A 26,496-nucleotide genomic window follows, 5' to 3' on the forward strand; every position below is an offset into this window, starting at 1 on the left:
CTGATGGGTGTCTGTCTGCTAGGAGCGAGAGGAACTCCTGGTGTGAGATTGGAGAGAAAGAGGTGAAGGTTTAGGTCTGCATGCCGATTGGGCAGAGGTCACGATGTGGATGGTTGAGGGGTGGGGGTATTCTTTCTAATTTAGATGGTGATTTTGTTAAATGTTAAAAGGTATTTGTACCGCGCACCGTCACCAACGGAATTGGTCCTCAGGCGGATCTGTAAATGATAAAGGTGGGATGGGTTAGTAAGGTGAAGGAAGTAGGATAGTGAGAGGAGTGGTGTTCTGTTTGGCAGCATCAACTCGGTATACACCGGGTGCTGAGCTTTGCTGCAGGTATCGGATCGGAGTCAGTCCGCGTGTGCGGTTGTTCCTGCTTGTGTGTTGTTGCAGTGTTGTGAAGTGCGTGCGGCTTGTTGTGCGAGAGATGGTTGTGTGAGTTTTTTGAGTGAGATAAGTATGCAGAGTTTGAACTTATATTGGTTAGTGGGTTACCTGACCTTTACCATGCTAACATTCACAGCTCTGTCCGAGTGCGGCACCTGTCGGCCTCCACATTCCCATCCAGACGCGGCGCAGGCCAACGCCCAGGGCTCCATCCAGGCGTGGTCGTGCCAGCACTCACACTCCCACCCAGACGCGGCGCAGGCCGGTGTCCAGAGACCCGTCCAGTTGTGGGCTTGCCAACATTCACAACTCAACCTGAGCGCAGGCCAACGCCCAAGACTCCATACAGGCGTGGTCATGCCAACACTCGCACCCAGATGCGGCACAGGTCAGTGTCCAGAGACCCGTCCAGTTGTGGGCATGCTAACATTCACAACTCCATCCGAGCGCCACACAGGCTGCCATTCACAACTCTAGGTGTGGCACATGTTGGCATTCATGTTTCTTCTAAGTGCGGGCATGTTATCCTTCAATCGATCCTATCCAGATGCGACGCAGGCCAGCGTCTATCTAGATGCGTCTGTCGGTCTGGGTATGTTTGTCCGGTACGTACCATGGGGGAGTCAATTGGGCTTTCGTGTGGGTCTAGGTATGTGGTCAGTCTCTGCAGCCTTCCTTTGTGGCTATTTTCCATGATGTCTTATGCTCTGTCGAGTGGTTGGTTCTTTGGTTTGAGTGTTTGTCCAATTTGAGGGTGGTCGAGGTTGGTTTTATTTCCATCATTGTTTGATGTCTGGGCATTCTAGTGCGTCTCCGTTGTGGTTATGACTTGAAGAGCCATGATTTGAGGAGTTTCCTGAATGCTAGGTGGTTTGTTGTATTCCGTATAATCTTAGGTGGGTCATTCCAGGTTTTGGGTGCCTGGTGAGAGAAAGACTATCCTCCGAGTCTTTTTTTGTTGTTATAGGGTTTTGGTTCCAGGCGTATGTCGCTGCTTGATCTCCGTGTTCTTGTCGGTCGGTGTAGGCGTAGTTTGTCGCTTAGGAATTCTGTGCCTTGTTTGTGTATTGCTCTGTGCGTGATGCACATGGCCTTGAACTTTATTCTCTGTTTCAGTGGTAGCCAGTGTAGTATTTTTAGCGCGTGTGTGATGTGTTCTCTTCTGGGTAGCTTGAGGAGGAGTCTGGCTGCTGTATTTTGTATGCGTTGCGGTTTTTTTAGATGTCGTTCGGGTATGCCCAGGTATAGGCTATTGGCATAGTCCACTCTGGACATGATCAGAGCGATGATGGAAAGTGTTTTGTTGGCGAATGACAGGAGCGGTAGGATCCTTTTTGCTGCTCGCAGGAGAAAGAAACATTTATTGATTACCGAGTTTACTTGTGGCTCCAGAGTGAGGTTGTTATCCACGAGGACACCTAGGTTTTTTACAGTTGATGATGGTTCTGGTGTGCTGCCGAGCTCTCTTGGCCAGGGGATGTAGTTGATGTCTCCTCCCTTTTTTGAAACAATCATCTGTTTTGCCTGGGTTGATTTTGAGATGGTTGAGGTTCATCCAGTTGAATGTCACAAAGGCAGTTCTCTAGTGTGGTGGTTTCTTCTCGGGTGTCTTGTATGTTGAAGATTATTTGAGTTTCTCCAGCATGGGGTCTGGCATGGATTCACATGCTCATGAATATTCCCCGTCAGGCTGGGAATCCTCGGTAAAGAAAAAAACCAGTATCAGTTTCGTTTCTGATCTGTCTTTCGTAGTAATAACCAATCACTGATCTCTGCGTCATACTGACCACAGCCAATGACTGCCCTCTACCTAAGCCCCGCCTCTGGCAGCCATCTTCAGATTTTTACTGCACGTTCATGTGTTGGGATCCTCGTGCTATTGCTCTCGAGCGTTAGTGCTATTTTTTCGCGCTTTTTCTCAAAAAACCTTGATTTTTTTCGGTCAAAAGAGCCTCAAGCTCCACCGATCCTACATCCGATCAACGGGGACCCGTGTCGGATTCGTCCGCGCCCCTCAAGGGCGAAGATTTCGTCGAGCTACACTTCGGAGGACTCCAGAAGCTTCTCAGGCCCGGTCTCGGAGATGGCCCAGGAGAAGGGAAGCTCGACGCCCGGAAAGCTGTTCAGGGTCTGCCCTGGATGCCAGCTGCAGAACGTCTTTAAGGAGGACGAACACTCTTTCTGCATTTACTGCCTTCATGAGGACAAGACGCACGTGGAGAAGGACTGTGCGTTTTGCGGCAACATGTCGGAACGGACCATGAAGGACCGCCGTCAACGTCTCGCCAACTGGCTGGAGGGTAAAAGCCCGTCCAGCGAGAAGAAGAGGAAATCCGAGCGGCCTTCTAAGACCTTTGAGGGCGCCCCGGCCCCAACATAAGGCCAAGCACCGCGAGTCCGCTGGCACCGGGAGCGCCGAACGGTCGGGCTCTACGGGCGTCAGGCAGGGCGCACCCTCCCCGGCACCATCAACCACGAGCCAACGCTCTGGGTCGGGTAAGAGGAAGGCCGAGCACCCGGCGAAGCTCCTGGAGAGGCCCCGGTCGAGCTCTAAGGCAGAGGAGGAGCGGGGCAGTGCCCCCTCCCTCAAGGATAAGGCGGTGAGCGCACCTAAGGTGGTGAAGGCCTTGATCCATCCGGCCAAGCCCTCTATCGAAACGGTCGCGGCGGCCCTGGCTCAGCCTGTGGAGGCTACACCAGTGGTGGCGACCTCGGGGCTCAGAATCTCCCTGCCTCCTCGGAGGGAGTCTTCTTTTGTGACCATCGATAGGACCCCCGTGAAACCCCCCGTGGGGAAGAAGGGGGGGGGCAGGGCGTCGTCGTAGATTCGGTCTCAACCTCAGAAGAGGAGCTGATCGAGGTCTTAAGCCACGGCCTCGGCGTGGAAGAAGGCCAGCCCGTCGGAATGGACCTCGACGCAGGTGGCGACGACGACATCATCGAGGATACCGACGGGGCCCCTGCTCGCCCGTCGGATTCCCCTCTGCCAGCGCCGCAAGACAACTCGGCGGCCATTTTGTTGGCCATACAGTCCTTATGCTCCGAGATAAGGACGAGGCTACCGTTTCCGACGGAGGAACCTCTCCCGTCGGGGGATCCAGAACCGGGGCCTTCCGGTGTTCCCCCTACCAAGAAAAGAAGGATCCACCCACCACCTCCTTTTCAGCCGTCGCGCCCCGTCCAGCCCTCCTCCCCGTCCACCCGAGGGGATGATACGGGGACTGACACGGCAGCGACGGGTACGGACGACGAGGCATACGAGGAGGATATTCCGTCGTCGCCTCCCGCCAGGGCTTCTCCGCCCAACGAGATCGGATCTTTCCACTCCATGGTCTCCAGGGCTTCCGAGCTTTTCCAACTCTGCCCTGAGGAGAAGAAAAAGGAAGGCTTCCTTTATCAGCGGCGCGAGGCCAAGAGGAAGACGGTCCTCGCAGTGCCTCTGTTGGACGACATTTGGGATGAGGGCCTTAACCTCCTCAAGAACCCTTCCACGACGCCAGCTAGAAGAGACCGGTACGAAAAGAAGTACCGGGTCCCGGACACGGCCCCCCTGTGCCTCCGGGCGCAGCCTACCCCGGATTCCGTCGTCTCCGCGGGAAAGAAATTGGATGCGATGGGGCGTAGAGTCATCTCGGCGGCGACGACGATTAAAGCGGCCAACGCCTTGGCTATCGTGGCCCGCTACGACAGGGAGCTCTGGTACAAAATAGCTCCCCTGCTGGATTTTCTGCCGGACGACAAGAGGGCGGAGGCCCTGGAGATCCTGCAGGAAGGTGAGGTGGCCTCGGACCACGCCATCACCGTTGCGACGGACATCGCCGACACTGGGTTCCGCCAGTTGGGCAACGGCGTTTGCCTTCGACGTTGTGGATGGCTCAAAGCTACGGACTTCCGGCAAGACTTTCAGACCAGAGTCCTGGACATGCCCTTCGATGGGAACAACCTGTTTGGGAAGACGGTGGACGATTCCCTTCAGGCCATTAAGGCGGATACTGAGACGGCCCGGGCCCTTGGAGTTCTGCAGCAACGACGGACGCCCTTTCGGAGCAGCGGAGGCAAGGGCGCCTCCAAAGGTTCCAGCGGCGGTTTCTCTTCCTACCGTCAAGCGGCCCGCTCGTCGTCGCAAGAGGCCTACAGAGGACGAGGCAAGTCTAGCGGACCCGCCGTCGTCGCCAAGGAGGTCAAGGCGGCAAGGCCGCGTCCAAGCAGGATTGAACCGGCCGTGGGGTCGGGCCCCCACCGGAGCACCCCGGTAGGAGGCCGGCTGGCGAGCTTCGTCAGCGTGTGGGAGTCCATCTCCACCGACCGTTGGGTGCTGGACGCCCTGGCCCGGGGACACGCACTCGAGTTTCAGAGAAGATGCCCGCGCGTCCCCCCCGTGGCCAAGAAAGAACTTCACGTCCCACAACTTCTCATGGAGGTAAAGGCGATGCTCAGGAAGGGCGCCATCGAACTCGTCCCAAAGAGGCTTCGGGGCTCCGGAGTTTACTCGAGATACTTCCTCGTGAAGAAGAAGACGGGAGGATGGCGCCCCATCCTAGACCTACGACGTCTGAACAAGTTCATCAAGGCGCAGAAGTTCCGGATGGTCACCCTCCAGCACGTCCTGGGTCAGCTGGAGGAAGGAGACTTCCTATCGTCGTTGGATTTGGAGGATGCCTACTTCCACATTCCCATACTAAAGAGGCACCGAAAATTCCTCAGGTTTGTGGTCCAAGGGCGTCATTACCAATTCAAAGCCCTCCCCTTCGGACTACGGTCGGCACCCAGGGTATTCACCAAGTGCCTCGCACCGGTGGCGGCACAGCTCCGCCGCGAGGGGTCCACGTCTACCCCTACCTGGACGATTGGCTCATCCGCGCCAAGACGAGGGAGCTCGCCGTGGACCACACGGCAAGGACCGTCCAACTCCTCACGGACCTGGGATTCTCCGTGAACTACGCCAAATCCCACCTGGTGCCCGCGCAGGACGCACTCTTTTTAGGAGCGAGGCTCAACACGGTGTCCCTTCTGGCCTCCCCGTCGGAGGAGAGGACCAGGACCATCTTGGGCAAGGTGCAACGGATGTTGGTGGCCGACACGGCCAAAGTGAGGTCCATCAAGTCCCTCCTCGGGATGATGTCTTCCTGCATCTACCTCATTCCCATGTGCAGGCTCCGGATGCGCCCTTTGCAGGAGTTCCTGGATGCGCGCTGGATCCAGACGACGGGCAGCTTCGAGGAAAGGATCACGCTCGACGAGAGTTTCCGACGAGCGATACGGTGGTGGGGCACCCGCGCGCATCTGACGGCGGGCATGGACTTCCAGTCCCCGGCCCACCAGGAGACAGTGACCACGGATGCCTCCCTGGAAGGGTGGGGAGCGCACACCGAAAATCTGCACGCAAGGGGACTTTGGCTCCCGACGGAGAAGTCCCTACATATCAACGTCCTGGAGCTCCGTGCAGTGTTTTGAGCCCTCAGTTCCTTCCTTCCGTCCCTCAAGGGCAAGGTGGTGAGGATCTTCACCGACAACACCACCACCATGTTTTACATCAGGAAACAGGGCGGAACCAGGTCCCCAGCACTGTCCAAGGAGGCGCAGGACCTGTGGCATTGGGCCGTCGCCCAAGGCATATTTCTGGTGCCGTTTCATCTGGCAGGGATAAAAAACACCATTGCCGACTCACTCAGCAGGGAGCTGCGCTCGTGCCACGAGTGGGAACTACGGCAGGATCTAGTGGATCGCCTCTTCCGACGGTGGGGCACACCCCAGATCGACCTGTTCGCTGCGGCGAACTCCAAGTGCCGGAGGTTCGCCAGCAGGTTTCCCCAGGCGAGGAGCATGGGCGATGCTTTCTCGTTCCCCTGGGAGGGCCTGTTCCTCTACGCGTTCCCTCCTTTGCCACTGCTAATCCGGATCGTCAACCAGCTCAAGAGGTCACGGTGCAGGATGATCCTCATCGCACCTGCGTGGCCGAGGCAGATATGGTTCCCGGACCTTCTGGACTTGTCAGCGTCCCCGCCTATCAAGCTGCCGGCGGACGCGGATCTACTCTCCAGAGAAGGAGGCGCCATCCTCCACCACGACCCGAAATCGCTGAACTTGCGGGCCTGGCTCCTGCAGCGCTAGAGTTTGGAGGATACGACTTACCGGCCGACTGCAGAGAGGTTCTTGCAAAGGCCAGGGCGTCCTCGACTCTTAAATGCTACGGACACAAATGGAAGAGGTTCTCTGTCTGGTGCCACACACAGAAGATTAACCCTCTACGGATTACGGCCCCCCAAGTACTGCCGTACCTGCTGACGCTGGCCAAAGCTGGACTGGCACACGCGTCCATCAAGATTCATCTTGCTGCGATCTCCCGATACACCAGAACCACGGGGCGGACGTCCTTGTGGTCTCATCGTCTGGTGAAAGAGTTCATGAAGGGACTGTTCAGATCGTTCCCGCCGGTGAAGGCTCCGGCCCCGGCGTGGGAGCTCAACGTGGTGCTGACCAAGCTCATGGGACCTCCGTTTGAGCCTCTGCATTCAGCTCCGTGTAAATTTCTGTCGTGGAAAACAGCGTTTCTTGTGGCCATCACCTCCGCACGACGAGTGGGAGAGATCCAGGCCCTTTCCTGCAAGGCCCCGTACTTGACTTTTCACGACACGAGGGTAGTGCTCAGGACGCACCCCTCCTTCATGCCCAAGGTACCGTCGGACTTCCATCTCAACGAACCCTTGGTGTTGCCCGTGTTCTTCCCGCTGCCTTCGTCGCCGGCTGAGAGGACTTTGCACTCGCTGGATGTGGCTAGAGCGCTGAAGTTCTACGTGGACCGCACGAAGTGTTTTCGGAAGACGTCACAACTCTTTGTGAATTTTGGACCTGTCAATCAGGGGAAGGCTCTCTCGAAGGCTTCCATTTCCAGATGGCTCTCCGGCTGTATCATGTACTGTCACCGGTTGGCAAACCGACCGCTGCCTGGCCGTCCGAGAGCCCATTCCACCAGAGCGATCGCAGCTACCACAGCGTTCCTATCTGGTGTGCCCCTGCTGGACATATGCAGGGCTGTTACGTGGAGGTCGACGCACACCTTCACGAAATTCTACTGCGTCGACCGGGATTCCAGGGAGGAGTCCAGGGTCGGCCAAGCAGTGCTGCGCAACCTGTTTGCCTGAGGTGAGCCTGGTGAGGAGGTAAGATGCTTAATGTTGAGTTTGATTGATGCTTAATGTTGAGCCTTTGCCACCTCCCGTGGTTGTGCATGTGTGTACTGCTATGTATTCTTTATTCATGAGCATGTGAATCCATGCCAGACCCCATGCTGGAGAAGGAACAAGTTACTTACCTGTAACTGTTGTTCTCCAGCATGGGTCTGGCATGGATTCACATGCGAACCCTCCCGCCTACCCCTCTGCGGCTCTTCACTTGGTCATACTGCCACTTCACGTGCTTCCAAATCTGAAGATGGCTGCCAGAGGCGGGGCTTAGGTAGAGGGCAGTCATTGGCTGTGGTCAGTATGACGCAGAGATCAGTGATTGGTTATTACTACGAAAGACAGATCAGAAACGAAACTGATACTGGTTTTTTCTTTACCGAGGATTCCCAGCCTGACGACGGGGAATATTCATGAGCATGTGAATCCATGCCAGACCCATGCTGGAGAACAACAGTTACAGGTAAGTAACTTGTTCCATCGTCGGCGTAGTTGTAGCATGTGAGGCTGTTGGGGAGAATTCTCTCTTTAAGCTGAATTTCCTAACCTAGTGAGTCCCCCAGCAGCTTTGCTGGATTTCTGGAGTTTTTTTTTTTTTCTCCTGTCAAGAGTGAGACTCTCTTTCTCCCACTCTTGGACCTGATTTATGGTATTCCTTTGACTGGTAATGTGTTTTATGGGCTATGGGGTCCTTTACTCCATAGGGTCTCATGTGTTTTTCTTATGTGTTACACAGCACCCTCCGTGCAGTAACACAGGGGTGTCATAGTGACACCCCACCATAGACTCCATACTTTGGGACTGACTACTGTCTCCCAGGGCATGTAAAGTCACCATTGGCTTTACTAGTCCCAAATTATTAACAGAAACCAGTACAAACCATCCTATTGTGGACGTACTGGTCGGGGCAATTCGATTGCCCCGGGGTCTGTTAGTCGAGGGGGCACGTCTCCGTCCCCCCTGATCGAGTTTTGGCTGGTGGCAGTGGAAACTACTTTTTATATTCGACCGCAAATTTTTTCCTATGGGATTTTCCCATTGTTCGAGGCTACCAACTTTAATTATTTCTCATAGCCTCGAACATACCGCCGGTTTATTTAATTTTAATTCTCCGGTTGCTATTTTTTGCCAAGACTCTATTCTAAAATGGCATTTGTGTTCTCTTCTGTGACTCCAACCCAAGTCGAGCCCTTTGTTCCACTTTTTGGAGGGCTTCTCCACAGAAGCCTCCAAAAGTGGTGCTACTCTGTCTGGGTACCACAGGGGGTGTGGGTAGGGGGTTTAGGCACCCTGGACTGAGTTACCTTGGTAACTCAAGTCACACTCTTGTGTGATTGGCCGGCCCGGCTCACCACTTAGCATGTTTGAGTGACAGCTAGGCTGAGTGAATGGGGGTTTTCTGCATTAAAGCAGGGCTTTGGGGACTGGAACTTCAGAAGTCGCCACAGGACCTGAGAATCCGACGAGGGAGAAGCTGAGCCGACCTACCACGACGACACCACCGGTGGAGCCCTGCAGAACGACTCACCACTTCCCGACGACAGAAGATCTCCTGGCTGGAGAGGCTTCTTCCCCTGACTGGTGGGCACAACCAGTTTTACCTTCATTCTTCGCACCCCAGACCGGTTTGTGGTCGAACTGCCGTGCCGAGCACCCCGGCGGCCGGATAGCCACTCACCACTGAACCGCGAATCACCGGACCGCTCCTTGTACCTGAGAAACTCAGCGGCTGGTTTCTTCCCTGGCAGTGCAACGGACTCCTGTCTTCCTCCACGACGAGATCCTCTCTTCCCCCGGATGAAGCACCGACTTGCACCCGCTGCCAGGAACAACTGACCTGCTGGAGCGTTCTCACCACTTTAAGGTACTGTGTCCGCCAGGCCTCCCTTTCTAAAGATTGCTACAAGGTAATAATAACCACTTAACTTTCTGGACTGGGCTGGCCGCCTTGACCCTCTAACTGGTCCCTTTCTTTGGTCCAACTCTTTTTTGAACCTTTACAAGACCTTTGTGCACTGCAACCGTGTGACCTTGGACACATTTCGTTTGGATCCTCTGAAAGTGGATCCGGCCTCTTGAACTCTAACTTCACGGTTTTACTTTGCCTTCCTCTCTTGTTATGTTCTGATAAGTGTTGGGATCTGTTTCAACTTGTTCTCTGCTTTTCTCTCCCTTTTTAAAACGAACTATTAGAGTGCCATCTACGTTAAGCGCTCACCGCTGTCTGAAAATAAGTGGGGCTTTACTTAAGACTTGTCTAATATTCTTTTAAGGGAGTGTATATCTTTTAGTGACCGTGTTTTTGAATTGCTTACTATTAGTGCCTGTGTTTTTCTAGATGTGGTTTTAAATAAATAATTATCTCTTTTACACCAAGCCCTGGTCAGTGTTTACTTGTTCTACTGTGTTCTCTTGACCTATTGTGAATACTCTGTATACTGCCTAACTCTTCTTGAGGGAAGTCTGACTGCTCAGCCACAGCTACCAAGTGAATCTGTGTGGTACAGACTGCTACCAAGTGGGTTTACTGCCAAACACCTGTAGTCCTAAATCTTTTGCAGTGGTCCCAGAGGGAACTGCACAGGTTTCTGCCTAACAGGCTGTGTTTTTTGATGAGTTTGTAGGTACATGTAGATGTTGAATAGAAGCTGGGAGAAGGATGATCCTTGTGGTACTCCGCACGAGGAGACTCTGGGTTTGGATTTACAAGGTTTCATCCATATTGTTTCTGTTCTGTTTGTTAGGAAGGATTCGATCCATAGTAGGGCAGTGTCTGTTCTCCCTAGTCCTTCTTTATGAGAATGGCGTGGTTGACAGTGGCGAAGCCTGCAGACAGATCAAGGAGAATCAAAGCGGTGCTGTTGTCTGAGTCTGCGTTTGTTTTTAGGTCGTCCCATATTGAGAGGAGAGCCGATTCTGTTCCTCTCATAGGTCTGAAGCCAACTTGTGCCTGGTGTAGTAGGCAGTGCTCTTCTATGAATTCTTGGGTTATTTGGTAGACGTACCTTTCTAGTAGTTTGGCTATGTAGGGTATGTTGGAGATGGGTCTGTAGTTAAGTCTTCTACGTTTGGAGGTTTTCTGGTAAGGCGTGGCATAGGGATTGGGAGTTTGGTGGAGGGGGGAGCGGGTGGAGCAGCTCGGAGAAATGCATTTGGAACTGATTCCCTGCAGTTCCTTGCTAGGCTTCTGTTCCGGTAGAATGCTTTCTTGGTTTTTATGATTTTCAGTCTATATGCTCTTGTTGGTCTTGCTAGGGTGGTTTTGTTCTTGGTGGTTGGGTAGGTTCTCCGGGCCCGTTACAGACGGTGCTCAGTTTTTCGTGATTTGAGGTTGGCGGTTTACCACCGGAGTGTGGCACCCGATCTCTGAGAGGGCCGTTTAATTGGTGTGAAGGGTGCGAGGGAACGCCAGCGCCAGAGGTCGAAGAGTTTGATGGGGGTGTGGGGTGGGCTTCCTCGAGGAAGAGTGTTAGGAGTGAGGTGAGTTGGCTAGATCCGGTGTGATGACAAGAGGTGTGGAGGGTGGTGGTGTTCTGATTTTAGCAAGCGAAGTGTAGCGTAAATGCTTTACCTCCTAAAAGTCATGAAAGGTTCAAAACGATATCAAAAGTGGGGTGTCCCATTGATGTCTCTGCAGGGAAAGCAGCAAAAGGAGTCTTTCCTCAAAGCCTGAATCACCTTTGCAGTAATTGATACTTTTGTTTGTGATTTGTTTTTGTCAAACGTTGAAGACCCTGCAAAAAGCAGACCAGTAACAATGGTGATTATCAAATTGTATTTAACTGTAGTAAATCGTTCTTTCTACACCACAGGCACTCCAGCGACCATGTCTCAAGTCGCCAAGGATGTTTGTACCTTCCTGAGGTGGGCAGCTGAGCCAGAGCATGACCAGCGCAAACGTATGGGACTGAAGGTGAGTGTGAACCAGTTGATTGTAAATGAATGGACGGGAGGAAACATGATTACTTTTTCTCTCCACTGTAATTGTATCCAAACCCTGAGAGGCTATATTGTTAAAGATGGGGTAATGACACCTAACCAGTGCATCAAAGAAACACATTTCCATTCTTATGGGTAGTGAGTCTGGCAGTAGTGCTTTTGCCATCATGCAAGTTTTCGTTATTGATCATAGAGGAGTATCTTTTCTCGGGAACGCAGCTTAAAAACCAAACCACTGCTTTGATATGGAACCAACCAATGCACTACAAACTAATGTATCAGCGTTTAATTTTCATCAGGAGCAGTGGTTTCCTCTATGCCACTCTTACAGCTTCATTCTTAGAGACCCCCAGTGTCTTTCACTGGTTTGCCTTTTCTGACTCCGATCTATCCTGGCAAGTAACGCACTGTTTGCATGGGGCTACATGGATTATTCCTTTATAGCTATCCGTGACAGCGGACCCTGTCACGTTTTACTGTTTTGTGTAGCATTACTGGTCCCTATGGCAACTAGTGTAGGAGGCCTTCCCCCCCCCCCCCCCATTTCTTTTTACTGTGGGAGATTTTACATACTGGCAGTGTGTTCCCGACAGACTGGTGGCTGGGTTTACCTTACTTATCTATATTACTATCTCAGCACTGCTGTGCATCTTTGTCTTTATGCTGTGATCTTGCCTTTTGCCTATTATAGTGGCAAACATGGCTACCTTGTGGGTTAGACCCAGTATTAGCTGTTAAGATGGATTCCAAAAATTGGCCCTGCTGGAGGATTTTGGGAGCCCACCCTGCTATGGTGAACAGGGAAGACTGAGGGGTCAGCCAACCCCAGTCAAAGTGAGGTAGCAGAGTGGTAAAGCCTTAGTCTCATGAAGGGTGAGAGGAGGGGCTACAATGAGTCAACACAAGGCCACACTAGTTAGACTGATATAGGAAAATACAATTATTTATTGGGTCTTTAGTTTACACACTAAGCAGATAAAAATACCAGGCAAATACGGTCACACAAAACCCTTACAAGACAGATGTATACATTCACCCTTAGGAGGATTGCACATGTATCAATTACCTGTGCAACATAGGTGAGTAATCAGATGCATACAATAGAAATAACTCTATAAGATTGAGGGGAATTGTTTTCTGTTGAAGGCCAACCCTAAGATGGTTTGGGGTCTTGTGCCCGAAAGTCACCAGTTCCAAAGCATATACTTTTTGAGTAAGTTCTTATAGGAATAGCCATGCCAGTGGTTATGATTAATACATGAGTTGCAATGTTAGATAGAAGTTCAGGCAAGTACTCAACTAAACCCTAGGCCTATCCTTCCTAAGGATTCGGACTGGGAGCAAGCTCATGCCGACCGATAGTAAGGACCTCTGGACTCTTCAGATAGCCAGTGGCTATCCAATCATCTATAGCCACAGTTAGTCATATCTGCCCAGCAATGGACTTCTGGCACCAGAGATGTAGATTGGGAATAGACAGTTGTAGCCCTTTCCCTGTCACACGCACAGAACACCCCTGAGCGCCCAAAAGCCACAGCTTTACCCAGAAGAGTAATTTCACATAAGGCATTATCTAACCTGAGAAGGTGGGAATATGGCCAAAGAACAAGTGAAAAAAATTAGCCACGCCCATTTTTAAGGTGCTAGCCACATTTAGTAGCAATATGCAGTACTTGCGAAAGTGCACGAGTAAAATAAAACAAACGGTATCAATGCTGCTACAAGCTTGTCTTAGGCACATTGTAAAAGTAATCAAAAAGCCATTATAAGAAAAGATGGGATACAAAATATCCCAACTGCACTTCACTGTAAGGTGATGTGTACAATTGTAAAAATGTTAGACTTCCAAAAGGGAAGCTGTCTCGCAGTACTGCCGGTCTTAGCGACTAGTCAGTTTCTTCCATAAGAATGAGCCAAACGGGCAACGGTAGTAAAGTGGAAGGCTTGACTTACCTCCATAAAGTGAGAACATGGTTCAAAACAAGCAAAAAGGGGATCCCATAGAAATCTATGGAGGGAAAGGTGAAAAAAGAAAATCTAGCATTCCATCATTGACTTGCACAGCAGGCCCCTCATATTATCTGTTTGTCGTTGAATCCTGGCTGACTTTTGTGGTGAGAAAAGCCTTTTTGGTGTCACTCAACAACTCCTATTTATTTTGGGAGCACTGGTCCGTTCCTGTTGAGTTATGTTTTGTACTCTGAGAGCACTGTTCGAGGAGTCCTACCTGTGGTAAGACTTTATACAACATCCCTTGGTATACAAAACCCCACATTGTAGTATAAATCTGTACTACTAAAGGTTTTGGTAGTATGTCAGCCACCAGGCTCATCTTTGGAGGGAGATGTGAGCTGTAGTGAAGTACAGTGAATTCAGTAAATACATGGAGCCAAAGAAACACTTTCACACTTATAGTTATAGTAAAATAGTTATTTTATTTTATATACACAAGGTACATTTATATTCAATAAGTACTATTTCAAACTAATAGACACAATAGAAAACCAATGCAATACTTCATGTGTAAACCATAAGTTTAGAATTTTACAATTGAACACAGTTCAAACGTAAATAAAATCACTTGTTAAAGTGTTGGGTAAGATTTCTCTTTGCAGCCCCTTTGCTTCCATTTTAATGGAGCCCCCACATTTCATGCTTTTATTTTTGATTCTGACCTACTCCTTTTGTGCTGTGCAGCGAAGCCTTAAGCTTCCCTACACCAGCTTTTGCTCATTTTGTCATCGTGGGGGGCGGAAATGACATATGCTTCAGGTTGTCAGCATTGGGAAACATTGTTTCCCTTAATCTTAATATTGTTAGTAAATTGTTATTACGTTTGTTATCTTATCATTGTACAATGGGGTACACCTTTTGTTTTGCCATAGACTAAGACTCAGAGTATTTTTGGTTACTCTAAGTGTGCCTATGGGACAAGCTGGTGGCAGCAGTTACCGTTAGCAATTTTTTTGGTGTTTAATTTTAGTCTTGCAGCATTTGGCTACCAGCTGTGGCTAGTGTCGAAACATGGCCATGCACATGGTTTTTCGCTTGTCCTTTGGCCTTCTTGTCTTTAACACTTCTTCCTGGCCTGTGAGGCAAGGAAAATCCTTATGGAGTTCCAGTGCCCAGGAAAGCAGAGGCTTTTGGCAGGCTACTGGCAGGCCATGTGCGTTTGCTGCCAGCATGTGGGTTGGGACTGTCGGATCCCAATCCACAACCTGGTTTCAGTGCGTCTGAGTGGACCTCTGCACCCACACTAGAGATTCTGGAAGAAAACAAAGGATTCTGTGAAGCTTCAAGACCTGTGAGGAGACCGGAGACCTGTTGGAAGAAGACCTGGTGACCAACCTCTGCTGCTGCCCTGGTAGACCCCTTTCCTGTGGAAGATCTGCAACTGTCCTGCGAAGGAGCTGCGACCCTTGGAGTGGATGGAACATCCATTCTTGACGTTAGCTTGAGACCTACGAAGAGCCTTTGCCCCTGGACTGCCCAGTGGTTGACCAACGCTTGTTTGGCCTACTGTGCTGCAGATGTTGCTGTTCCGTGTTGATGCCTGGAACTTGGGGAAGCTTCATCTTGTGCAATACAACTTAAATATACAATATTTCGTGGTCCTAGTATCCAGGGGACCCACTATAGGAGGTGAAGTGTGATTGCAGCAAGTGAATCACTTTGCGTTGCTGTGCATCAGTGGTGCTCCCCCGCCTCTCCCAGAAAAGGTTTTTAAACCTCTTCCAAGGAAAGAATGTATCAAATCCTTAACTTCAATTTTTGAAGAACAGGAGAGGTCTGATGAGGAGAATGTTCCTTTTGGACTGGAATATGGCACCCCAAATGTCCCAGAATGCCTGACTTCTGAGGAAAGCAGGATGAGGGACCTGGTGGAAACCTTGCATAATGCAAGTGGTATTGATACTTCGCCTGAAACAGATTTTGGCAGGCCACAACCAGGGGAACACGCCAGTCCCTCATACCGTCAACTAATGACAAAGGTGGTAGAATATTTAGGATGGGACTAGACCACCAACTCAGTTCATCCAGGATGATCTGACCGATATATTGGATCATGGTCCCACCAAAGATCAGATTTTACCCTTCTATGTACCCTTGCAAAATAGGGTGGCCAAAAATTGGGAGACTCCGGATGCTATTCCTCCGGTGAATAAATCCCTGATATCAAAATACCGCCCTTCCAGTAGCGACCCCGGCTATCTGTCTAAACACCCTACTCCTGAGTCTGGTGGTCCAGGCAGCCCCAGCTTCAAATAAGGTCGCGTACTCTTCTATCCCTCCAGATAGGGGCGACAAGCGTGTGGATGGTTGGGCACGCAAGGTATTTTCAGCTGGGAGTATGGCATTAAAATCGGGCAACTCCACATGTGCCTTGGCAAAATTTTCGTACACTCTGTGGGAGTGCATTGTAATGGCGGCGGAGCACGTACCAGAAGGGGATGAAAGGGAAGGATTCCTAGCCATTAAAGATGGAAAGGAGGCCATGCAGAAATCCCTTCAGTCTGGATTGGACACTGCAGATAGTGTGAGCAGGTCCATGGGCACTAGCCTAGTAATGCGCAGATTTGCGTGGTTACGGAAGTCTGGTTTCGCACCAGACGTGCAAAACGGTCTTCTGAACATGCCCTTTGACGGGTATCGCCTTTTTTGGCAACAAGGCTGACAAGAGCCTTGAGAGGTTGCAGCCCTCAAAAGCAGCTGCCTAGTCTTTAGGAGCTGCTATTAGACAATCTCAGCCTTTTCGAGCGTTAATGTTAAAGGACATTTGTACCGCGCATTATAACCACTGGAGTGGTCCCCTGGCACACTGGTGGCTCTGAAAGAGGAAGGGAGGGTGAGTTAGTGGGAGAAAGCAGGAAAAGTGCAAGAGAGCAGTGATGTGCTGTTGGCGGACTCAGCCCGGTGGGTCCGTTGGCTGGGCCTAGGGTGTTTGCGGCCGGTAGTCGTCGTGTACTGTTGTGGAAGTCTGTTTTTGTTGTGTTGCAATGTAGTGAAGTTTGTGCGGTTTGTTGTGCTGTAGGTTTGTGGTTGTGTTTGTTTGGAGTTTGAGAGGTGTGTGCAGAGGGGGGAAATTGTTAGTGGAATTGGTTAGTTGGCATCTCTATCCTGAATTGAGGTGCTGGGCTTGTGCAGGCTCTCCTGATGTGCCACTGATATGATCTGGGCCCATCTTTCATTCAATGTCCTTTGGACAGCTGTCTCCCACCTCAACCAGCCTCCCTCACCACCCCACCTGTCCTCCCTTCCTAGTTTTGGGGCCAGAGCATCTGCCTATATCCACCACTCAGCTAGTGTGGTGATTGTCAGTGTCTCGACAATTCAATTGACAATTGACACTTGGTACCTGGTGGCAACTAAGGGGGGACGGGGAGGTTGTTGGTGGGATTGCCTGGGGTAGTTGACTCAGTCACCATGTGTTTCATTCCATCTGGTTTCATCCGTCCCGGTACTGCGGGAGCTTCCCTGTCGGTTCTGGGGCTGTCAGTATCCTTTCCAGTATAGTCATCCTTTTTCTCTGTTTCGTGCGTAGGGACAATCTTGGAGGGGACGATCCTATCGTTACAACTCCTCATATGGAAAGGTGAGAGGAATGGCCAGTTAAAGGGGCCAGAGAAAGGCCACTCGTGGTGGACGAGGAAAACGTGCAAAGCCAGCTCGAGCTGCAGCGTCTTTGCCATCAGCGGCCGCAGCAACCGCCACAAAACCACTTTGCGGACTTGCATCACAAGACACCTGTGGGAGGGCAGGCTGTCGCAGCATCTGCAAGAATGGCAAGCCATTATTTCAGATGATTGGGCTCTGGAAATAATAGCCCAAGTTTACTGCCTTCCTTTTCTAACCCAACATCAAAGCAATCCACCAGGGAGACGCCCTTTGAAGTTTTCAGACCCGCTCCTACAGCAGGAAGTTCGAACCCTGCTGGAGAAAGGTGCTATAGAGCCAGTACCTGTAGCGGAGAGGAACAAGGGCTGGTACTCCCCTTACATTTTGATTCCCAAAAAGGACGGAGGACTGAGACCCATCTTGGACTTATTGAACAAGCTCCTCAGGAAGGACAAGTTCAAGATTGTTACTTTCTCAGATCCTTCAGGCCCTTCAACTTCAGGATTGGTTGGTGTCATTGGACCTCCAGTATGCTTATTTTCATGTGCCAATTAATCTCAAGCACAGAAAATACCTGAGGTTCGCAGTTGGCGACTCACACTATCAGTTTTGAGTCCTGCCATTCGGGTTGACCTCCGCCCCGAGGGTCTTCACCAAGTTAATGGTAGTGGTGGCAGCGCACCTAAGGAGAGGGGGATTCGCGTCTACCCCTACCTAGACGATTGGTTGATCAGGGCACGTTCTGCCGATAAAGCACTGGTTCATCTGAAAGTCACCTGCTACTTCCTCCACAGAATGGGCTTCTCCCTCAATTTCAACAAGTCACAAATGACACCTTCCCAACAGCTCCAGTACATGGGGGGGCTCGACTAGACACATCCCTGGGAAAGAGCTCGCCTCCCAACTCAAGAGCTCAAGACATTCTTCAGATGGTTTCCAAAATGCCCAAAATCTCCAGGCCTACGACTTCATAAGGTTGCTCGGCCTCATGGCATCCTGCATCTTCCTAGTGCTAGAGGCACGCCTGAGGATGAGATCCCTTCAATGGGCTCTAAAGATTCAATGATCCCAGTTCTCAGGTCAAATGACGGATTTTCTTCAGATTCCGAACAAGGTTCGGCAGGATCTTCTGTGGTGGACTTGCACAGAGAATATCCTAAAAAGAGAACAGTTTTGGCAACCATGACCGGAGATTACAGTAGTGACGGACGACTCACTCATGGGGTGGGGAGCGCATGCTGACGATCAGCGGTTGTTGGTCTCCATTGGAGTCCAAACTACACATCAACCTTCTAGAGCTGAAAGATTTTCTGCCATCTGTCAGATAAAAATGTCCTGATAATGACGGGCAACACAGTGGCCATGCATTATCTAAACAAAATAGTAGGTGTAGGGTCACTACTTCTGTGCAGAGAGGCAATGCGGTTCTGGTATTGGGCAATTCAAGAAAGATTCTCCTTAACGACAATTCATCTAGCCGGAGAGGAGAATATGACGGCGGACGCTTTGAGCAGGCAGAGCACTGTCCCACGAGTGGGAACTGGCTCAGGAAGTCATTCAAGAGATCTTCGCCCTTTGGGGAATCCCTAAAGTAGACCTGTTTGCGACCGAAATCAACCGGAATTGCGAAAAGTATTGCTCAAGGGAATTTCCCCTGAGAAGAGCCCTAGGGTCGTGGTGGAGTGGAACTTCCCACTATTATACACGTTCCCTCCGATTCCTGTCATTCCTCAGGCCATCAGGAGATTGAGACAGTTCGGAAACCGCATGTTCCTAATTGCCCTGGATTGGGCCAGGAGAACGTGGTAACCGGACCTTCTAGACATGTCATCTGTCCTCCGTTACGTCTTCCTCAGAGAGAGGACCTTCTCTCACAAATGGAGGGCCAGGTTCTACATCCAGAGGTCAAGACTCTAAACCGTCATGCTTGGTATTTGAAAGGCTGAGATACAAGGATTGGGACCTTCCAGATGACGTCATGGAGGTGTTGCTTTCCACAAGAAGGCCAGCAACAAAATCTCTATACCGTTGCTGTTAGAAAAAGTTTTGCCACTGGGGGAGAGAAAAGAATGTTGATCCTTTTCTATGTTCCATTCCAGAAGTGTTGTCCTTCCTCTTGTCCCTAGCTCATAGAGGTCTAAATATTGGGACCATTAAAGGCTATCTTGCAGCGTTTTCCATTTTCAAGCGCTCTTTGGAAGAATGCTCCTATTTCAAAATTCCTTTAATAGTACAATTCTTAAAGGGACTCACCAATGCGTTTACTCCTTACCCCTTCCAAGTACCAAGTTCGGATCTTAATCTGGTTCTAAAATTCTTAGTGTGCCCCCTTTGAACTCCTGCACACTTGTCCCTTAAGATTACTAACATTGAAAACCGCTTTCCTAGTTGCTTTACCATCTGCAAGAAGAGTGAGCAAATTGCAGGCACTGTCTTCTGGCCCACCCTATACTGTGTTCCATAGGGACAGAGTGGTATTAAGGGTTAAACCCTCATTTTTACCTAAAGTTGTGTCCGATTTTCATTTAAATCAGAAAATTGTTCTACCCGCATTCTACCCTCCACCTCATCCTAGTAAGGAGGAGGAAAGATTGCACAGATTGGACCCGAGAAGAGCTTTAAGCTTTTACATTTCTAGGCTTTACAAGCTTAGAGTGGATAATCAACTTTTCATTGGCTACACCGGAAGGAAATTGGGTCAATCGGTGTCAAAACAAACCATATCATGTTGGATTGTGCTTTGCATTTCAGAATTCTACAGATTGGCAGGAAAAGACCCACCAGAAGGCTTAAGGGCCCATTCCACCAGAGGCATTGCCTCTTCGATAGCCCTTCAAAGAGGTGTTCCCATAAAATCCATTTGTGAAGCAGCAGCTTGGTCATCGCTGCACACGTTTTAAAAATTCTATAGTCTGGATGCTTCCCAGTCTAAGGAGCTTGCTTTTGGTAAAGCAGTGCTATATTCCACCTTATAATGGTATCAAAAATCTACTCCCTCCTCTAGAGATTTTTCTATACTGCTTTGGGAACCTTTATAAGATGAGGAATACGTTGGAGGACACAATCCATTTGAAGAACAAGTTACTTACCAACTGGTAACGTTCTTTCGATTGGATGTTCCTCCAACGTATTCCTCATCGCCCTCCCATCCTACCCCTCTGTAGATTTTCCGGTTGATTGGCACTTCAACTCTCGCAAGGCTGATACCGGACTACCGGCACAATCTACACAGTAGAGCAAGAGGGGGAGAAAACAGAACTGAGGCCAACGGGCGCCACGCGTGCTACTTGTATACCCGATGACGTCACCCTCGATGGAGGCCTTCGAGGGACCATCGATGCACGGCACCCTCTGCCGAAATTTCAGAAGCAGCTAAAGCTGGATGGAATACAGGAACATCCAATCGAAAGAACGTTACCAGTTGGTAAATAACTTGTTCTTCTTAATTATCGCGTTTACCTGTGGTTCTAAAGTTAGTGCATAGTCTATAACGACAACCAGATTGACTACCTTTTGGTATGGGTGTGGGTCCCAATTCTTTCAGCCAGGGTATGTAGTGTTCTCTTGGTTTTTGGATATATTCATGATTTCTGTTTTTCCTGGGTTGATTTTTAGGTTGTTTGCGTTCATCCAGTTATAGATTCTTTTAAGACATTCTCCTAGAGTTGAGTGATCTGTTTGTGTATCTTCGATTGTGTAGAAGATTTGACTCATCTGCGTAGTTGTAGCACACAAGGTTATATATTTATTTCAATCTTGATTAGCCGAGTATAGTAGATGTTGAAGTACAATGGTGATAGTGAGGATCCTTGTGGTACTCCAGTCGTCTACCTGTGGAGTAGATATGAAGGTTTTTATCCATACAGACTCTGTTCTGTTTTCTAGGAATAATTTAATCCAGATTAGTACCTGGCGAGAGTCGAGCAGAATGTAACATACATTCCGATTGGCTCTTGCAGGGTCGTTGTCTGGCCGAGTATACCTCGATTCTCGACCGGGATTCCAGCTGTTTTGACCACGGTGGGGGCTTGTCAGCCCCTCAGCCAATGAGGAGGCTCAAAGCGGTGCCATCCCCGCTGCGAGGCTGGAAGTTGCCATCGTCCCCTGCCGAGGATTCGGGTACTTTTTTTTTTTTTTGTACATTTTTTCCCCTCACCCACCCAAACCCCACTTACCTTTTTTGTCCTTCGGGAGTAAACGCGCTGGGAACAATTCTGTTCCCAGCACGTCCGCTCCCGATCGCTGCCATGAAAAGGGAAAACTGACTCGGTTGTCCTTCCCGGCGGCCATTTTTGGTGTCATTTATTTTATTTTCCATCCCGAAATGCTACAGCGTTTTGGGGCAGAAAAAAAGCTTTTAGTACCCATGTCTTGGGCTGGGGTACTAATGGCAATATGCCCTTCGCAGTGGGTGCTTTACCGAGTCCGGTAATGCCCCGAGGCCTACGTTAAGGCCCTCGAGTCGCTCGTGCCTATAACTATGGGCCCCCGGGGCATTACCAGGCTCGGTAATGACCCTGCCGCTCGGGATGTATTGCTTTCGTGCCATGTCTGTTATACCTATAGCTTCTAATCTTTTGATCAGGGTGTCCTGGCTTACTGTGTCGAAAGCTACCGAGAGGTCGAGTAGAATCAGGGTCGAGGTTGAGAGTCTGCGTTTGTTTGGTTGGCCTAAATGGATAGGAGTGCCGCTTCTGTTCCTCTTGCACGTCTGAAGCCGACTTGTGCTTGGTCTAGCTACTGGTGTTTTTCTATGTGTTCTTGGGTGTTGGGTAAAGATTTGGGTAGTACCCTTTTGGGTGCACTAAAACATCATCGGCCTCCTGGAAATAGGGACCCAACCTTTGGTACAAGTCTGAACTACACAGGTTGGTAGTGTGGCCTAGAAGCCAGGCTTATCTCAAGAGAGGTCAATGTGAGCAGTAGTGTAGTTACACAGAGATTCACAGTAGTGTTCAAATAAACTGATACTCAAGGTTTCTTGATAAAGCAATTTATTTACCAGTCATTTAAACAAGCCTTCAGAAGGAGCAATATAAAAGTAACACTCAAATACACACTCTTATGTTTTCGCAGAATCAGTAAAGACCCATTGGGGATGGCACACACGGTTCCTACACCCTCAGGTGACTTAAGTAGCTAGGACACTGTGGACATTAATATATTACTGTACATTCAGAGTAGGCTCTGAGAGTGTCAAAAGAAAAGGGTTATTAGAACAAGAGTTCACAAATATTCTTTAAGCAGGCAAATACCTTTGAACTCCACAATGTAGAGTAAGTTAACCTCTTCCTGGAAGCATAGGTGAAACACAATAACAGAGCAGAGAAGAGTCATTCGGTGAACCAGGCTAAGCCAATGTCAATGGGCAAAGGTCTATGTGAAATGAAGCACTTCTTGCAAGTGAAAGTCTTTGCACAATGTTTTTAGAAGTCTTTGGTGAAAAAGAATCATCAAATGTAGGGCCACAAGCCGGGAGACATGTGAAGTAGAAGAGCAAGCAAATCTACAATGAGAGGTAAGTTCTCTTAGACTTTACAGCACCTTTAGGTTGAAGAAAAGATGCAGCAGATGACGTCTGTTCTGTGCAGCTCTGCAGATCCTGTTCCTGGGCCTCACTCGTGGGGACAAGAGGGAGGACTTCTGGGGACTCCTGCACTACAACGGGACGGTCACCGAAGGAAACCGTCAAACCTCAAACAATTGACTGTGTTTCAGCTTCTCGCGACTACCGCAAACAGCAACACAGCGGTTCCTGGCTGTCGAGATGGGCTATCCTTGCTTCTGGGGGTCCACTCTTTTGAGATGGCTCAGTCCTGCTTCCTGGGAGTCCAGAGGATCTTCCTGGAGCTCTTGGCCAACTTAAAATCAACGCTCAAACTGGTGGTCCTGTCCCTGGCAATTTGGTTCCAGCAGTGACTGCAACGGAAATTCAACCAGCTCCGAGAAGGATGTCCAGGTGGCTTACTTTGGAGTTGATTGGTCCCACCAACTCAAGGGGAGAAGCCGTCTTCGCAGGGCTTCTGTCGATACGAATTTGAGTTCCAGCACAGCAGCAGGGCTTCACCGGGCAAACCGACGGCCCGGGAGTTTCAGCAGGCGTTCTCTCTAAGTTGTTCTTCGGGTTCCTTCGCCCAGTGGTCGACTCTGCCTTCCAAGCCAAAAAGCCTTGCCTTTTATGCAGCTCGCTCCTGTTCATTCCAGCCTAGCTGTCAGTCACCCAGCAGGGTGGCTGTCCTTGCCAGACAGCCAGCCAATCACTTAGGAGTGCATTCCTGTCTCCTAGGAGACTAAGCATGGAGTTTCGGGCACCTCCCTCACTTTCTGCCTCCACCAGACACTCTAGAGCCAGAGGCGGGTTGGGTTTCACTCGTGAAGCCCGCCAAAGACAAAACGAACAAAGGGACCAAACCTGGTTTGGCGCGCAGAGTAAATCTGAAGGACCAAAACAGGAAATGGCGAAAAAAGACTGGGCCATTTTGACAAAAATGGCACCCATGGGTGCTTCACCGTGTCTTCGAACGCAGCCCACAGTCAAAACACAACACGGTAGTAAAAAATAACCACTGTCACCAGCTATTAATTGTGTAATGGGTAACCTAAAAGAAGTTACATGAGAAGCTAGATAAAGGGGCTACTAAGTAACCCCTCCAGCACCCTATTTTAAGATGGTGTGTGCTGGTTCTAGAAAGTTACAATGTAAGTAAAGTCCATTTCAGTTTACTGCCCTTGGAAACAGTAGTTAATCCAAGAATAAGGTATTTAAACCTTGGAAGGGTTCCCTGTGTCACTGCACTGAAGGTGCTGTGTGACACAATGCAAAAAGATGCCTATGGAGTGCTGGGGGTCTCTAAGGTAGAGAGGAATTAGCACATTTCTGAGAATTCTCCCTAACCTTGGGTTAGTTTGTATACATAAGTTAATAGGAGTTTTGCCGGGTAGGGAATGTTTGAAATCGGCCAGTAGTTGCAAAGGTCTTCCATGTCGCCACTTGTGTGCTTAAGAAGTAGGTTAATATATGCTGATTTGAAGGATTGTGGTACAGTCCCTGTCGCGAGCGACAGATTCTGGAGATTTCTGTAGTATTCAGATGGTGTTCCTTTTGTGAGGATTGATGTAAATGTCTGGGCGAGCAGGGATCCATGGGTGATCCGGCTTTCTTGCTATGTTTTACCAACTTGACTAATGTCTCCACTGATATTTGTAGGAAGTTTTGGAGTTTGTGCTCTGGCTCCTTGTCAGATCCAGTTGGTTGTGTTAGGATTGGTCGGTCTGTTTTTATGATTTGTCGGATGTCGCTGATTTAATTTTTGAAATGGTCTGCTAGGTTGTTGCATAGTTTCTGTGAAGGTATTGGAGGGTTGTCGCAACCTGGTGGATTACTCATTTCATTAACAATGTTGAATATTGCTTTGTGTGTTGGTGGCTTTGGTGATTGTCGTCATGCCTTTTCTTTGCCTTTTTGAATTTCCTTCTTGTACGATCGGATTTGTCTTTGGAAGTGAGTTTTGTTACCTTGGTCATATTCTTTCCTACTTTCTAGTTCCAGCATCTTGTTGTTTTTCATGGTGCTTAGCAGTGGGGTGAACCATTGTGCTATTGCTTTTTTTTCTTGAGGGCGTAAATGGTTTTTCCGGGGAGATGTTTTTGATTGTATCCGCAATTCATTTGTGTAGTAGGTCAATTTTCCCCATCTAGGTCTGCCTTCTCCAGTTCATGGAAGGTTTGGTCAGCTCCAGTTATATTAGGTTGCATGCTTTGACGGTTTTCCAGTTTTTTTGTGGTGGTTGGATTTTGAGGGGCTGGTTCGTAACTTTGGTCGGTAGCGTGAGCTCAGTTGGAATGAGATGGTCACGCCAAAGTATTTGTATCGGAAGTGCCGTGGTGATTTTTTCTTGGCGAAGATTATGTCCAGTATGTGCCCTGCCGAGTGTTGCTCCTTTTGACCAGCTGTTGTAGTTTCATGGTTTAGTTTCCCGATTATTTTGAGAGTTGGCGTGTTTTGCCCTACTCCAGTGATTGTCTATATATCTATTTGTGTTTTATAATGGTATATTACCTGTCAGTAGTCATTCTTCACTGTTATATGGCCATAAGTAGTATTTTTATACCAGATTGCCTAAGTGTGTTCCTGGACTGTTTCACTGTGTGCTCATTGTGGACCCCTTACAAGTTCAACACCTCTTCAGACTTAGCCTAGACCACTCGCCCTGTTACGTGGAAATGGTTTGGCTACAGCTTCCCAGAGTTGTCCCTGTCACAATACTAGGTTGGCCATCTATATATCTGCCCACTAGGCCACAGTATTTTTTACATTTTTTTAAATTTTATATAGAAAATCAGTCCTAACATATAGCAATGTTCTGTTGTAGGAATAAAAAGGTTAAGCTACACCAACAATATCAGATCAGTACTTTAAAAGACTTATATTAATATCCCCATCTACGTATGAGTTCAAGTCGGATGGGAAGTAAAGCAGATAAGGCACAGATGCAGAAATGGTAACGTTCCATAGGATGCTTTACTTGTAAGTAAGTGAAGGGCTGTTCGTCAAAAAGTTTCAGGGACCTTGGGAAATGCTTCCTATGGGCGCACAAGCATTAGGCCTGGGCGAACACCAAAACACCGGAATTGGCATTCCAGCAGCAAAGGACCGACAGAGTGACTCTAGGTATGTACTACCATGAGCCCCACAGTACCTGTGGAGAGTTGAAGTAGATAGAGCTCGATTCTGTTACGGTGCAAAAGTGGTCGACCCGGTCGACTGTTCCTTGGTTGTGGTGGCAAAAGGAGGGACTCTGGAAGGTATGTCGCAGCAGCAGTCAGGAGAAAGGACTCCCAGTAAATATTTCTTCGTGCTCAGTCAGTCTGCAGTTTTGTTGCCTTTTCAGACTCGAATTAGGAACGGTTCTTGCAGAGTGATTTACCCTGCATGCTCGGACCTTCACTGGTGAGGGGACTGTGAGGCGGGGATCCTGCCTCTGGAAGCCCCGAAGGAGTCCACCAAGGTTTCGGGACAGTGTTCATGGGAAGACCATGCCCTGCAGGATAGTCAGAGGTCCCATGGTATTGGCGGCTTGCAGCCCAGGAAGGTCCCAGCATGTCGTGGTATTGCTCAAATTGCAGGTAGTCTTCGGACTGACTTTGCCCACCAGTCCAAGGTAGGAAGTCGTCCTCTTCAGAGCTGTCATGTCTATTTGAAAACTGGTCAGGACAGCAGCGGTCACTTCAGTGGGCTTCACCGGTTGCTGAGAGGTGCTGCAGGCGTCTCTGGTCATCCTCTTCTTCGGTTCTTCTGTTCTAGTGGTCAACTTGTCTTGCTTCAGTATCCTTGCCTTTTATCCAGGAACCCAGTCAATCAACAGTCAATCAT

At 49.5% G+C, this 26,496-nt stretch overlaps 1 protein-coding gene across 1 annotated transcript in view; it reads left to right on the forward strand.

Moving 5' to 3' along the window:
- CYC1 (cytochrome c1) overlaps nucleotides 1-26,496 on the forward strand; it is a 235,021-nt gene that overhangs the window by 173,335 nt on the left and 35,190 nt on the right. The window contains exon 6 of the mRNA XM_069621810.1: nucleotides 11,381-11,481. Within this exon, the coding sequence (XP_069477911.1) occupies nucleotides 11,381-11,481 (101 nt within the window). The remainder of the gene's footprint in view (nucleotides 1-11,380; nucleotides 11,482-26,496) is intronic.

This window comes from Ambystoma mexicanum, chromosome 5q, assembly GCF_040938575.1.
Source record: "Ambystoma mexicanum isolate Mex_15411 chromosome 5q, UKY_AmexF1_1, whole genome shotgun sequence".
Lineage (NCBI taxonomy): Eukaryota > Metazoa > Chordata > Amphibia > Caudata > Ambystomatidae > Ambystoma > Ambystoma mexicanum.